The 16105-nt window shown below is 44.1% G+C and overlaps 1 protein-coding gene across 12 annotated transcripts in view; it reads left to right on the top strand.

Annotated features, from left to right (window-relative positions):
• The window catches only part of PDE1C (phosphodiesterase 1C), a 653560-nt gene that overhangs the window by 581533 nt on the left and 55922 nt on the right, over nt 1-16105 (top strand). For all 12 annotated transcript variants that reach the window (XM_089315477.1, XM_002713741.6, XM_017344418.4 and 9 more), the window contains 3 exons: nt 3074-3155; nt 6322-6442; nt 8858-9030. In XM_089315477.1, the coding sequence (XP_089171603.1) occupies nt 3074-3155; nt 6322-6442; nt 8858-9030 (376 nt within the window). The remainder of the gene's footprint in view (nt 1-3073; nt 3156-6321; nt 6443-8857; nt 9031-16105) is intronic.

Below are 16105 nucleotides of genomic sequence, written 5' to 3'. Positions count from 1 at the left end.
GAACTGGTGCCTATATGGGATGCTGGTGCTTCAGGCTAGGGCATTAACCTGCTGTGCCACAGCACCGGCCCCTCCACTCTTATTTTTAACAGGGATCAATTTTCAGTTGTATTTAAACACCTAAGAATAATTCTGTGTTAAAGAGTTCAACCAATGGTATTGAGTATAAAAAGAAAATACTAATAAAGTAGTAAGCTGTTCTTCGACAGTCAGGACAAGGGCTGATCAAGTCATTGCTTCTCATAGTGTCAGTTTCACTTCTACAGGTTTCCTTTTAGGTGCTCAGTTGTCACAGATCAAGGAGAACATATGATATTTGTATGGGACTGGCTTAGTTCACTCAACGTGATATTTTCCAGGTTCCTCCATTTTGTTGCAAATGACCAGACCTCATTTTTTTAACCACTGTGTAGTAGTCCATAATTTCTTTATCCAGTATTCCATTTATGGGTATTTATGTTGATTCCATGTCTTAGCTGTTATAAATTGAGCTGCAATAAACATTGAGGTGCAGATAGCTCTTTTATTTGCCAATTTATTTTTCCCTTGGGTAAATTCCAAGGAGAGGGATGGCTGGGTCATATGGTAGGGCTATATTCAGATTTCTGAGGTATCTCCAAACTGTCTTCCATAGTGGCTTTACCAGTTTGCATTCCCACCAACAGTGGATTAGTGTGCCTTTTTCCCCACATCCTTGCCGGCATCTGTTGGTTGATTTCTGTATGAAAACCATTCTAACCGGGATGAGGCAAAACCTCATTTTGGTTTTGATTTACATTTCCCTGACGACTAGTGATCCTGAACATTTTTTCATGTGTCTGTTGGCCATTTGGATTTCCTCTTTTGAAAAATGTTTGTTTAGGTCCTTGGCCCATCTCTTAAGTGGGTTATTTGTTTTGTTGTGGAGTTTCTTGATCTCTTTGTAGATTCTGGTTATTAATCCTTTATCAGTTGTTGCAAATATTTTTCCCATTCTGTTGGTTGCCTCTTCACTTTCCTGTTTCTTTTGAAGTACAAAAATACTCTTAATAGATGAGTCTACCAAGTTTAATTAAATCCAGTAGATGTAAATGATGTGTAGATTTGGATATGGCCAAGTACATGGAATTAGAAGTTGTTTAATATCAAATTTCTCAGTAATGAAATCCAAATTAATACTTACATCTTAGTAGTTAAGTGAAGGGCATCCAGCCACTTCTTTTCACCCCCTTCAATTATGATGAACTAAGAAAACAGCAGGTAGCACTCTTACATATAGAATAAGAAAGGTTTATTTGAGCTGAGCTAGCCCACTACTCCATTAGAATCTGCGTCTCTAAAGTTCTCTTTGTCCTGGCCAGGGAGAAGTAGCTCAGGAGGAACTGTTTCTATCAGAGCCTTCACAAGACTGAGCAGGGCTTCCTTGGGAACTAGGAAGCCATTGTGTTCTGTGGGTGTCTATGCAGGAAGAGGGTGCAGAAGGAACCCAGCTCTCCACAACTGTCCCTGTGACCCCTGGGCGTCCCCAGCTCCCATCACGGCCCCCTGTTCTGCTTCCTTTAATACCCATTCCTTTTCTGTCCTTTCAGTGGGTAATAGTGCCCCTGTGAGCTGGCCAACTTTCACTGCCTTAGAAATCAGAATTCAGCTTTCAACTAAGCCTAGCTGCAAGTTACTACTTTTTGCTTACTGTTAACTTTTTGTTACACTCAGAATGTATAGTTGATAATATTTAGAAAAACATTTAGTGAATTTAAGAGCTACCTGTTTGGAAGCAGTTTTTTTTTTTAATTTGTTTATTTGAAAGTCAGAGTTACACAGAGAAAGGAGAGGCAGAGAGAGAAAGAGAGAGAGAGAGAGAGAGAGAGAGAGAGAGAGAGGTGTCTTCCATCCGATGGCTTACTCCCCAATTGGCCACAACGGCTGGAACTGCACCAATCTGAAGCCAGGAGATTCTTCTGGGTCTCCCACGCGGGTGCAGGGGCCCAAGGACTTGGGCCATCCTCTGCTGCTTTCCCAGGCCTTAGCAGAGAGCTGGATTGGAAGTGGAGCAGCTGGGTCTCAAACCAGTGCTCATATGGGATGCTGGTGCTTCAGGCCAGGGCATTAACCCTCTGCATCACAGCGCTGGCCCCGAAACAACAGTTCTTTAAATGAACCATTGCATGTGTGTATGTACATTTTTATAGTTTTATCCTCATTATACTCCTATGAGATAGGGCTATTTTGCATATTTCAGATGATGAAACAAATGTAAGGAGAGACAGTAGCTTTCCTATGATATAGATCTCGAATGAGGAAGAAGTACTCAAGCACATGTCAGTAGCCATCCTCCTGAGCAGGTTCTTTTCCAGCAAGATGAGTGAACACAGCTTCAGTGCTGGAAGAGTGACAGATCTTCCCTCTAGGTGTGTGACTGAAGTGGTGATTCAGGTTTCCAAAAATCATCCCCATCACTATACTTTCCAAAATACTTGCCTATTATAACTATTCCTTTTCAAAGGCTCTCGGTGGCCAGTCATGCTGTATTGTCCAACTGGATAGAAAAGAAATTTATTGTGGCTCTTTTTGATCCATTTTTCATTATGGACTGAATTACAACTGAAAAACATTCTAGTTGTGTATGGCTTTATGTGACTCAAGAAGATAGATTACAGGTAGAGTTTCAGTTTTGGAATTGCCCACCATGGTGAGAGGTTCGCTGGCTAGAGGAGGGCCACTGGTTGTCCCAGGCCAACTTGAGAGAATGCTGATTCTGGCTACAGTGTTGGCTCTAACCTACAGGACAATTCCTATTGCCTTATATTCCATGACAATTGTTAGCGATGCCCAGTGAAGCTTTCTTTACAGCAGCATGGGCCTTTGCAGTTAGAATAATTGGACTCCAGGATTTCAGCCTGTTTTATATATCTAATACATATCTATATCTATCTATATATATATATAAACAGAGGAGCAGGCCCCATAGGATTTATTGCATAATATAATAGTAATTAAAATAAAGACCAGTGGCTGTTGTGGCAGCTGAGGTTGTTAAGAGCTGGGTGGCTCAGCCTACTGTTCCTTAATTTACTGTGATTTCCTGTTTTTCTAGGGTGACAGAGAAGCTGAGCTGGGGCTGCCCTTTTCTCCTCTGTGTGACCGGAAGTCGACCATGGTTGCTCAGTCACAAGTAGGTACGTGTTTGCCAACCCCTGAGCTGGGCTGCTGGATGGGAAGTCTGTAGATGCAAGCTCAGTTGCTCTCAATGACTGTTTGCCTGGGAAACTGGCTCCAATCTGTGTTCATAGCTTTGGCCCATTGGGTTGATAGAGTCACACTCGCCATTCTTCCCGGAACGTGGCTGGTTTGTGAGAAGGTTACCCATCATTCCCTGCTGAAAGACAGCGTCTCAGCTTTCTAAGATGACAAGTACTCTTGGTAGTATGCATGTTCTGGTTCAAATTTTCCATTCTGTGTGGCATTTTCAGTAGTTGCCATGGCATTTCTCCTTGTCGATGCTTCTTAGCCCTATTTTCAGGACAGCTCATTTCCAGGATGACCCTACTTTCAGGATTGGCTCTTTTAAAAAGGAAGGAAGGAAACATTCTAAAAGACTTTTCTGGGGGGGCAATAACTTTTTGCCAATTACAATAATATATATGCATTGCATAAATCCAAGGTTATGAGGGTACAATGTCACAGTTAAATATCAGTGATCTCCATCTTTAAGGACTCAAATTATTTGTAAAGTTTAGTAACGATTTGATTTTTCTGCCATAGTTTTGTTTGCTTTTGGATGGAACAGCACACCAGGCAGAACGGGAGGCAAAAACAAAGTGGGGAAATTTAAAAATTGCCTCATATGGTCAGGGAATTCTAAAGAATTTTGTATGGCAGGAACAGGATGTGATGCGACATTTCTCAGGAAAATCAGACCTAGATTTTATGTTGTGTTAGTAGAATGAATTTCTATTTCCCTGAAGGAAATGAGACATATGAAGAATTTCGTGCAAGGCTGGAAAACATGAATTCACCTTTTAGCCTGTGGGCTCAGTAGTAGCCACCACCTGTTCTTGTAAAGTTTGCTAGAACACAAGTAAGTCCATTCATTTCCATGTTGTCTAAGGTTGTTCTTGCATTGGAACAGAGTCATCTGATAGTGGTAAAGTGACCTGCAGAGTCTAAAATAACTATGAGATCCTTTACATCAAAGTTTTCTACCCCTGTTGAAGATTTCTATGCTGGTGGCTAAGGGGATTGACTGGAGAGTCAAGGAATCCAGCTGGGTGTCTCCTGAAGGATTCCAGGGAAAAAAGACAGTGAATGTCAGAGCCAAGACAGCAGCAGACACGCTGCAGGAGGGAGGAGGGCATGGAAGGTGTGAAGGATTTGGCAGGCTGCAAAGGAAAGGTCAAGGCAGGATTTAGATTAAGAGGTTGGGCCACAATCCCATTTATAAGAATTGTGGGTAGGACTGATGAGTTAGTTCTGGTTTGGATGTGTTAACTTTACCTTGGGAGAGAAAAAGGTGAAGATGGTGTCAACACTTAGTTCCCAGCTCAGAATTATACTACAATTATCCTCCCAACAAGCTTGACAATCACTATTTCCCTTACCATTGGTATCCGGTTGAGACAGTTCTTGTTTTGTCAACTCCTGTGTCTTTTCACATCCTTCACTGAATTAAATGTTACTATCAGCCCACCTACTGTTGTGAAAGCAACCCAAATATGTGTTCATAGGTTTCCGAACAGCCTTCCGATGGGGGTAGACAGTACTTCCTTTGGTATTTAGCTTCCGACTTTCTTGTTGCCATGCAATCAGCTACCACCATCCCCAGGAACTTCATCTCGCCCATTTTAGCCAGTTGTGTCACACAGTAGAGACACTCACTCTAGCCCACCTTCAACTTTATCTCTGGGGATCTCAAAGGGATAGTTCCAGATATGAGTCCTCTCCCATTATCTGATCTTTTTCTTCCAACTTTGTGTGCCTTTCCTACCTGGTTGTGTCTTCGATCTGCTGACTGCAAACTCAGCTCATCACCTTTCCCCCTGCCACATTTTCCTAGTTTGTTGTTGGAGCTTCCGATAAAGCTCACTAAGAGGCAGCCCCACCCCTGTTCCATAGATATTTGTGCCTCATTTGCATTCCTACCTGACTTACCCTTAGTGCTAGTCCCCTCCCTTCCTTTTGGCTATTGTAATAACTTGGTTTTTCCATCTTCAACCCCTCCTGCTTCCTTTCCTATACATCTTTCCCAATTAACTTTCTCAAAGAACATTAAAAAATTACAATGCTGCCCAGACATCCTCAGAAGCCTCTAGTGCTTCTTTAAATGCTAACTCCTTAGCCTGGTGCTTAGGAACATCACTCCCTGAACTGCAGTAGTGATCTGTCTTCCAAAACTTTTTCCAGAGTCCAGGAGAACCCTTAGCCCCAGTCATTGCTGAGACAACTTGTTGTTTCCCATCTCTGTCATTGCACTTAGTCCATGTCCTTCACCTGGAGTGAGATGTCTTCCCTACCCATGCCCCAGAGGCTCAATTCGAACATCAGTCTCTATTCAGCCATGCTGCGGCCTCTCAGTGGAGGGAAATATTCTCACCGAGCTTCCTGTGGCCTCCGTCTGGGCTGCTCTGGCCTTCCATGTGCTCCAGGTGTCGTTTTGTGATCATTTCATCTCTCCTGTGGGTTCCTTGATGGCAGGCAAGGTGTGTTAGTCATAGCCAGATCCTTTCATGGTTACCTAGTGAGGGTTACACATGCGTCTTTTAAACACTTCTTTGAGTTAGCTATTGAAGAGTCATCTAAGACACAGAGCCAATTCATGATGTCCATATCAGAGAATGTACTAATCGAGTACGACTGACAGAGTCTGGCCTGGGGTGCCTGTGCAGGTGGATTTTAAAAGGAAGAAGAGTCCCACTGGTGTATGTGTGTGTTTTTTGTTTTTTGTTTTTTTTTTTTTTTTTGACAGGCAGAGTGGACAGTGAGAGAGAGACACAGAGAGAAAGGTCTTCCTTTTGCCGTTGGTTCACCCTCCAATGGCCGCCGCACTGCAGCTGGCGCACCACGCTAATCCAAAGGCAGGAGCCAGGTGCTTCTCCTGGTCTCCCATGGGGTGCAGGGCCCAAGCACTTGGGCCATCCTCCACTGCCCTCCCGGGCCACAGCAGAGAACTGGCCTGGAAGAGGGGTAACCGGGACAGAATCCAGCGCCCCGACCGGGACTAGAACCCGGTGTGCCGGTGCCGCAGGTGGAGGATTAGCCTAGTGAGCCGTGGCGCCGGCCGCCCCACTGGTGTTTTACGGGGATTATCTGCACAGGCCCAGTCGAGCTGTATTTGTTTCTCTGCAGGTTTCATCGACTTCATCGTGGAGCCCACCTTCACTGTGCTCACAGACATGACTGAGAAGATTGTGAGTCCGTTAATTGACGAGACATCCCAAACCAGTGGGACGGGGCAGAGACGTTCAAGGTCAGTGGAAGAGTCTGATGGCTAGAGACCGGTCTGTCTGTGGGGATAGAATTCTCCTCTTGGTGGGGATTGGGGTAGGTTTCACACTGATACTTTCTTTCCTCCTTCATACCAGACTAGTCCGTCTCTCTCCTTTTCTCAGAGGAGTTGAAGTTGTGCTATCTGGACTCTACAGGCTGGGAATATGGGGAACACAGAGTTCAAATCATGCCCTGTGTGTGCCCGGTGCCCTCCTACCTCTCCACCCCGTTCTCTCCTAGACTTCATTTACAGCAATGCCAGTCTCTTCCCATTTACCCTCTGTGACAGTCTCTGCTCCCGAATCTACAAAAAAAGACAACACCACTCAGTTAGTACAGGAAATGCATCTTTCATTTTTAGGTTACCAAAGAGAATGAAAGAAATGAACCTAAATGTTGATCACTTTTTGTTGTTGCCATCACTGTATCGAGCCTAGATCAATAAGGAGTTCAGGCTCTGGAACCAGACTGCCAGCATTAAAAATCCTGAGCCCTCATTTGCTAACTGTGCCACTGCAGCAAACTTCCTCAGTTAGCCTTCTGAGAAAGTGTGCACTGTATACACATAGGTTGCTGGGAGGCTTAGGTGAGTTATTCAATATATAAAAACCCTTAGAACAAGGTCTGGCATAGAGGAAGGCTAAATAAACCTGGCACATGGTGTTTGTTAGTACATTAGTAATATTATTGCTTTGCTACTATTGCTAACTCTGCTACTATTACTGCCATTACTACTGTTATTACTATTACTAGTCATCACTCATGCAAAACCTTGGGCTTTGTCATGAAGGAGAAAGAATGTGGGAAGATGAAAGAGAAGCAAACAGTGGGGAGAGAAGGGAACGCAAGAAGAACGTTAGGACAGTGACACCCCAGGGATGCTGAAGATGGATGGACCCTTGAGGTTGCTTATGAAGACAGAAGCCCTCTGCCCAAATCCCACCACCCCAAAGCTCTTGCCTTGTTGCCTTCCTGGTCTGTGGATTTTCATTCATGTCAGTCACTGAAGCCTGTAGAAGCCTGAGACACTTTGTCAGTGAGGATGGTATTTTCTGGTATTAGCAGTTGCCCATGTTTGAAGCATAAAGCAGTATTCACATGAAGTAGTATCTTTGGCATCACCTGATCTTCAAGTTAGCTGTACTTTTCCATCTTCCCCCAAGTAACCACGCTCCACCAGAAACCTTTAAGGCATTCAAATTTCATGATTTTAAAGATACAAATTTAGCAACATAGTGATTCTTTCTACCCTATCTGCCCTCCCATCCTTCTTCCTCCTCCCTCTCCTATTCTCATTCTTAATTTTACTAAGATCTGTTTTTCAGTTAACTTTATACATAAGGTTAGTTCTATACTAGGTAAAGCATTCAACAAACAGTATAGAAGAAAACTTCAACAGAGCAGACAAGGGCTATTCAAACTCATTGCATCGTAAAGTGTCAATTTCACTTCTATACATTAAGATTTATTTATTTGAAAGTTAGAGTTACACAGAGAAGGAGAGGCAGAGAGAGAGAGAGAGAGGTCTTCCATCTGCTGGTTCACTCTCCAGTTGACTGCAACAACCGGAGCTGAGCTGATCCAAAGCCAGGAACTTCTTCCAGGTCTCCCATGTGGGTGCAGGGGCCCAAGGACCTGGGCCATGTTCTACTGCTTTCCCAGGCCACAGCAGAAAGGTGGATTGGAAGTGGAGCAGCTGGGACTAGAACCAGCGCCCATATGGGATGCTGGCACTTCAGGCGGCAGCTTTTACCTGCCATGCCATAGCGCAGGCTCTTATATTACCTTTTAGGTTCTCTGTTAGCTACCACAGATCAAGAGGAACATATGGTATTTGTCCTTTTGGGATTGGCTTATTTCACTAATTATAACGGTTTCCAGTTGCATCCATTTTGCCCCAGCAACTTTTAAGTAACCACTACCTCTCTCCTGCATTTAGGGAGCTTAGGTTCAGAGGGAAGGTAGAACTGGAGAGAAAGAGAATCAAGTTGCTGGGCAACTTGGCAAGATGGTCAGTGTAGGAACAGGTAGGTGTTCTGTGAAACAAGTAGGAGTCCAAGTTCAAATTCATTAGTTTCAGAGACTAGAACATTCACAAGAGAGGATTGTAAGTATTGGAACAAAGAAGAAAACAAATGGAAGGAAAATATAAGAAATACTGAAGCTCATAGAAAAATATAAGGAATACAGGCTACAATCTTGATAATTTTCCTACTGAGAATATAGAATTTTCCACCTGTGTGACATATGGAAGATAGGGTAATTATAAATGCAAGACCCAGGAGTTTCATAATAACCTGATGAGTACTAAGCACTCCTCTCGGGGACTTGCTCGTTGGCCAACATTTTTGCTAAGACTAACTTTCCCTTTTGGAATGATTTCTTTTCCTTCCAGTTTAAACAGCATCAGCTCAGATGCAAAGCGATCAGCCGTGAAGAGCTCTGGGTCGGAAGGAAGTGCCCCCATCAACAGTTCTGTCATCCCTGTCGACTATAAGAGCTTTAAAGCCACTTGGACGGAGGTGGTGCACATCAATCGGGAGCGATGGAGGGCCAAGGTGCCCAAAGGTAATCTGTACTACTGGGGTCTTCCAGAGACTTGTCCAGGCCAACTCAACCATCATTCATAAAATGAGAGATTGCTTTCCAATTTGTAGGTGTTTCAAATCAGACAGTTGCTGAGGATGCAGATTTTAATGGCTGAATACTGAAATCTGCCATCCTTTGATCCTCATGTATCTGATACGCAGTGCATGGCAGAATCTGGCAGCCCCCTGGGCTTCTTCCCTTTGTGCTATGTGACTGCTTCTGCTGCGAGGATTCTGCAGGGTGTTGGGATTACTCTTTCTTGGCTTCTGCTAGATGACCTTATGTCATGTGGCATAGCTATGAGGCCTTTATTTCTTCTTCCACCTAAGTAAAGCCTGCCAATAGCCACCTTAGCTATTATGTTGGAATACAAGAACCTACTTCCTTACTTGCATTTTTATCTTCCCTTCATAGTCACAATTTCCTGTCACTCATTGTTTGGACCATGGAACTGATCTTGTGAGTTGATTCTAACTTCCAAGTAAAAAATTAAATTCCCTGAAGTGAGCATTTTCTGGTTTTCAGACAAGTCATGGCTCTTGGTGCTATAAACAGAAAGAGATGGAAATCTTGTTTCTTGGAAACAAACTCATTTGTTCATCCATTCATGTGTCTGAGTGTGTATAACATGATCAGAACATACTACACTGGGGCTGGTGCCATGGCTCACTTGGTTAATCCTCCGCCTGCGGTGCTGGCATCCCATATGGGCACCGGGTTCTATCCCGGTTCCTCCTCTTCCACTCCAGCTCTCTGCTGTGGCCTGGGAAGGCAGTGGAGGATGGCCCAAGTGCTTGGGCCCCTGCACCTGCGTGGGAGACCAGGAGAAAGCACCTGGCTCCTGGCTTTGGATTGGCACAGTGCACTGGCCGTAGCAACCATTTGGGGGGTGAACCAACGGAAGGAAGACCTTTCTCTCTCTCTCTCTCACTGTCTAACTCTGCTTGTCAAAAAAAAAAAAAACACAACAACAACAACACACTACGCGACCATATTTGTGTTTTAGGTAGAGAGACTATGCATGCAGATAGCATGAACCTGAGATAAGAGGTATGAGGTTGTGATACCTGTTTCCAGGGAGGGACACAGATGTGGGTGGCCTTGGGGCTCAGTGAAGAGACTGATCCCAGAGGACTCTGGAGGCAAGCCGGCAGTAACCATCGGCTTTTGATAATATCCCAGGCCCATTCTGATAGTTCTCTCCCCTCAGCACTGGGCACAGAATAAGTAACAGACATCCTCCTCCCAGCTCACTCTTGTAGTAGGAGGCGATATATTACTAGAGACTCATTCAAAGAGTAAAAGTTCACTCCAGGCCTTGTACTTGTTAGCAGCCCCAAGCAGTCCTGAGCCCCACACACAGAGTCAAAAGGGACTTTCTCCCAAAACAAAGCCCTATGCTTTCATCATCCTGGTGTCAGACAGGTGGAAATGGTAGAGTGGGAAGTCTGTTTTCTGTTGCTCTAACTAAATTCCTGAGCCAGATACTTGATATAGAAGATTTATTTTACTTTTGCTCCCGGTCCTGCAGTCTGGGACACCCAAGAGCGTGGTGCTAGCATCAGCTCGGGGCCTTCCCATCATGGCAGAGGGCATCCCCTGGCCAGAGTGCAAGTGTGTGTTCCTTCTTATAAAGCCACGGACCCCATCTCCCTTCCCCAACCCTCTGCTGCTCCCTGCTGATCTTTCCTAGTCCTAATTACCTTGCAGAGTGTCTACCAACCACCTAAGTGTGAATTTGGGGATGAAGTTTCCCCACATGTGAAGTCTGGGGTTCACATCCAAGGGCAGGGAGAAGGGCACAGGCTGGCAGTCTGGGACCATGTACGTGGGCGTCTGCTTCTTGTGCAGGAGATGCAGCCTCATTGTTGGGGTTATTCAGAGAAACGGCGTTGTGACTGCTCCACAAACTCCTATCCAAGCAGCTGTTCTCTCCAGGCAAGTCAAAGGATTTATGTTGATGGTACTCTTGAGGCATAACTGGACGCTTATCATTTCAGGACAGATGTTGCACCCTGGGCCATGGAGGGAGCCAACACCTCTTCTATATTTTGAGTGCAAACTCTCACAGTCCATTCAAATGCTTAAAACGTTTAAATCCTCCCCATTGGCAGGCATTGCAAGCAGCAGTGGCAGCTACTTCATCATCTCAAAAGCAGCACACTTATCATGAATTATGCTCATTACATTTGAAAACCTGAGTCCTGACAACATGCAATTTAAAGAGGTACTTCAGAATAATTTGTTTGCAATTATTTGGCTTCCTAAAATTATCTTCTGAAACCAAGAACCCAGGGAAGCATTAGAGGGTTCCTTTACTAAGCGAAGATTTATGCTTTAAAAAGGACAAACTAATAATGTTGAAGTATATTTGGTATGTGGATACTGTTGTGCTTAAGCTTCTCCAGAAGCATAAAAGGACTTGTCCGAGTCCTGCTTGGGGTGTTTGGGCAGGCATCCTGCAGCCAGGACTGGAAGGCTGCCCAATGTTGACCCCTGAAGGTGATGACTTGGGAATGGGAACAGGACCAAGGCACAGAGCCTGACTTATGCATATTTTGTGCGAGCATAATTTGGTTTTTAAGGCAAATTTCGGTTAGTGGCAAAAGGGAGAAATAAATCTCAAGATGCGAGATATTCTTTGGCAAAACCAAGTCAAATCTTTGAGACTCCAGTTTTGGAATGCTAATACATATAACCGAGCTTATGTGAAGACCAAAAGTAATACATGCGAGTACTTCAAAAAAAAGTTTGTGGACATGGAATTAAAAGATAAGTTTATTTTGTTATGAAAAAAAATGAATTCTATGCCTAGGAGGGGTCTTCAAAATTTGTGGAGAATGCCTATTATGAAACCATATTCATGGATTTTTTTTTTTGCACCAAAATAAACTCATCATTTAATTCTATTTTCCCACACACTTTTGGAACTATCCTCATGGGTGAGGCACCGGAAACAGAGCCTGCACATGCTGAATGCCTGATAAATAGTTGCTACCACTGCAACTAATTGGAGGAGAAGATTAGAGGTTATGGTATAGGCATGGCTGTATTGATCATTATTCTGGGTTCTTGCCTCACACAAAGATAAGCCTTCTAAGTGCAGACATTAACAGGCACACAAATAGGAACAGGGTATATTTAGCTGAGACACAACCTGCAAACATGCGTGAATGTGGGTTTTCTGAGAAAAATCTATCGTGATTGGGTCAGAGGAGTGCCTGAAGGGTGGAGGGGAGGAGGAAGAGAGGATACTCCTGGGCAGCACCTGCACCTCCAGCCATGGTCTATGGCAGAGAGAGTCTCCCAGGAATACTGTTGACTGATGAGAAACCTGTTATGCATTTGTGTCGCCATCAGTGGTCAGTTTGATTAGATGACCTCAGGCTGTTTTGCTCATTGCTCTTTATTTCAAGCAAGCTTGCTGTCCATGAGGCACCTGAACATGCATTGTTATTACACCCATTGGAAATGCAATCGATTCAAATGTCTAACCAACCTGATTTACAAAGCTAGCTAGGTCAGAACCTATGCTTAGGGGAGACTAAATATTTTAGAATAGCTTTTAGGAATATTATCTATAGATAAAATTGTACAAGTCTGATCAATACTGATCTATTTTCATTCAGTATTTAACACGTGTTTTCAGCATTTACATTTGTGTTATTAATGCTAAAATATAATGTGTGAAGAGTAAAAATCACTCATGGCCTCTCCAGCAATGCAGAATTATTGAAACTGTTATTCTTTTTAATGTGCTTTACTAAACATATGTAGAAGTAAAAATTTCCCCATTAGTTAGTGTCATAATGTCTTATTCTGCCCCCCCCCTTTTTTTTTTACAGGCAGAGTGGACAGTGAGAGAGAGAGATACAGAGAGAAAGGTCTTCCTTTTGCCGTTGGTTCACCCTCCAATGGCCACCGCGGCCAGCACGCTGCGGCCGGCGCACTGCGCTGATCTGAAGGCAGGAGCCAGGTGCTTCTCCTGGTCTCCCATGGGGTGCAGGGCCCAAACACTTGGGCCATCCTCCACTGCACTCCCGGGCCATAACAGAGAGCTGGCCCGGAAGAGGGACAACCGGGACAGAATCCGGCACCTCAACCAGGACTAGAACCTGGTGTGCCGGCGCTGCAAGGCGGAGGATTAGCCTATTGAGCTGCAGCGCCGGCTTCTATTTCCTCTTTAAACACTTTAGCCTGATACTGAATACTCTGATTTAAGTTTTAGGGAATACATATTTGAACCATTCTATTACTGAGCATTTAGACAACCAGGCCTTCATTATTGCATGGTGTTGTGAACTTGTAGTTGGAAAAATCTTTGAGCCTAACTTCTGTTCCCTAGTTGTAGAGTTCCTTCATCAGTCGACATGAAAACAAAATCCTTGATGTGTGCCATCAAGGAACACACAGGATTCTGAGAATATTGTTTACCCAATCTTCTCTCAGAAATGTAATGAGTTTATCCATTTTCCATTTAGTGAGTGTCTCTTTTTTTCTCCATGAAGATATTTACCTTCTTGGTGGCAATTCATAATAATCCTTTATTGATGATGCTAATTCTTCAAAATATCTTGTAACTTCTACCCTACTCTGTCATACTACCAACTACTGCATTCATTTATGTTTTAAGATATGAAAGGCACAGCCACAGAGAGACGGCGACAGAGGTCTTCCATCCAAATGGCCACAACAGCCAAGTCTGGTCCAGGCTGAAGCCAGGAGTGAGGAACTCCATCCTGGTTTCCCAACACGAGTGGTAGGGGTCCAATGACTTGGGTCATCTTCTGCTGCCTTCCCAAGTGAATTGCAAGCATAGCAACTGGGATTTGAATTGGCACTCCAATTTGGGATGCTGGTATCACAGTTGGCAGCTTAACTCACACTATAATGCTAGCCCCAAGCTTTTAATATTAACTTTTAGTCAGCTAGACCACTACTTTAAGATGTTAAGTTTCTGTCGAACACCTTAACTAGAAACACCTTCTATTATTCTAGTTTGATACTTGCCTATTCAAAATTTGTATGTAATATTTTTTACCTCAGTTTATTTTTCTCTTCACCACTCCATGTTCCCCAGGAGGTATTTAAGTAGACATTTCAGAAAGTTTTATCAAGGAATAACTAGGTCAATGCCATTTTTGACTAGGAGCCTATGGTTTCAAAATAGTGAGGAAATCAATGCATGTCTGAGACTATACACATATTCAATGTGGGACAGAACCAAGGTTTTACTAGGAGGAATACAATTTGTAGGCTTCGAGGACTGTACTCCACCCTAACTCTTCTGCTGCTTGTTATTGGCCATTTTCATATCGAGTTGTATCACTATGGGTAGTTTGAAATGAGAATCAAAATGTCATAGAATTGTACTATAGTATTTGCTTTCTACTATCCTGCAAGTGCCAAGGACACTAAACTGAAGACCCAAAAGGTTGATCTTCAGTGGACGTGCCATCATTAGCATGTCCAAGTTAGTTGTTCTCACCTGCTTTTTCCTCACTGGAGGAAAATTGTATCTGTGCTAATAACATCACCCTGAAAGCATAAGGAAATATGATTCTACTGGAAAAGACCTACTTCTTGTTGACAGATTTCTCTTTGTCTGCTTGTTTATATACTCTTTGGGTACTGGCTGATACTCAGTAGGACCTGAGAGTTTGTATAAGTTCTGTATTTTATGCTGGTGCAGACTGCTGGAAAAGGGGTATCTCCAGTTAAGGTCACATTGGCAGAAAGGCTAAGTCACTCCATAGTCAACTCAGACTTCATGGCTTGTCGCTCCCCGTCTTCGTGGAGGAACGACACAGGACCCTGCGTTGTTCTTTCGTCTGCTCGGCCCTCCCCGGGTTTGCTGCTGGTTCTTCCCGGGTTGGTTACCGACCCTTCCACCTCCGTGGAAGGGCGGTTCCCCCTAGCCACTTTCCCCACTTCCGCGGGGGAGCGGCACACCGCCGGCCGGCTCTCTCAGGGGCTGCACAGGTGTTCCTTCAGATAGATGTTCCCCTTAGATGTTCCTGGTGCATGTTGTCTCTCTCCTCCTTTATAGTCCTTTTCCACCAATCCCAACTCTGCTACCCACAACGCCGAGTACGCTACTCTCCTCCAATCAGGAGCAGGTCCTGCAGTTTATTGGTTGAACTGGAGGCAGCTGTGTAGAAGCTGTTTCTCCCTTCTCAGCGCCATATTGTGGGAGAGCAGATGCATAGAATAAGTCTTAATTCCAGTAACTTAGTCTAGTCCGAGTTGCTCCCCACAATGGCTGTGTTTTGTGTGCCAGTTGCTATGCCAAGCATGGAATTCAGGGGTGGACACTAAAGAAGGAAGGTCAGAAGTCTGGAGGAAAACCTAGAGACCTTGTGAAGCCCCGTACTCATTATATTTCTGAGAGAAGATTGGGTAAACAATGTTCTCACACTTGGGTCAGCCACTTCAGAGATACAAGGTAGAGGTGGAAGTCAAGTTGAAGAACATTGCAGAACCACCTGCTGTAGTGCAACTATTGCAAAGAAATGATTCAGCCAGTGAGGCAGGCTTGTGTAGGCCTGGATCAGGATGCCATCAGAACTGTCACTCATTTAAACATTAATTGCCTGGTATCAGTGCAACTGAACAAAATCAAATTTGTTTCTGAAATACTACCCCCCTCCAGGTTTTTTGCCAGATTCCCCATGGAAAATTGGTCTGACTCAGTTGTCAGATAAATTCTTCTTGCTCAGATCATTTTATGCTCTTTTGTAGCAAACCAGAATTTAACGGCTTCAGTTTTTATGCTGGTTGTTTTTAATGTGGAGCTATTTTGAATGTTGAAAGCTTGCCATGGATTCAGTAGGAATTCTGTGAAGGTGTTAGCCATCATTCTCCAACAGCAAGTTTTGAATATGAACACATTCTCCTCCCCCTTGCCTCAATTTTCCTCTCTGTGCAATCAGAAGAGCTTTTTATTGACCTATACTATCAGTTAAAGAGACTATCATGGCCGGCGCCACGGCTCAATAGGCTAATCCTCTGCCTGCGGCACCAGCACACCAGGTTCTAGTCCCGGTCGGGGCGC

Source organism: Oryctolagus cuniculus, chromosome 16, assembly GCF_051225735.1.
Source record: "Oryctolagus cuniculus isolate XC-2025 breed Fujian yellow rabbit chromosome 16, ASM5122573v1, whole genome shotgun sequence".
In the NCBI taxonomy this organism is placed as follows: domain Eukaryota; kingdom Metazoa; phylum Chordata; class Mammalia; order Lagomorpha; family Leporidae; genus Oryctolagus; species Oryctolagus cuniculus.
The sequence above is the reverse complement of the archived record's forward strand: the minus strand, read 5'-3'. Positions and strand labels throughout refer to the sequence as shown.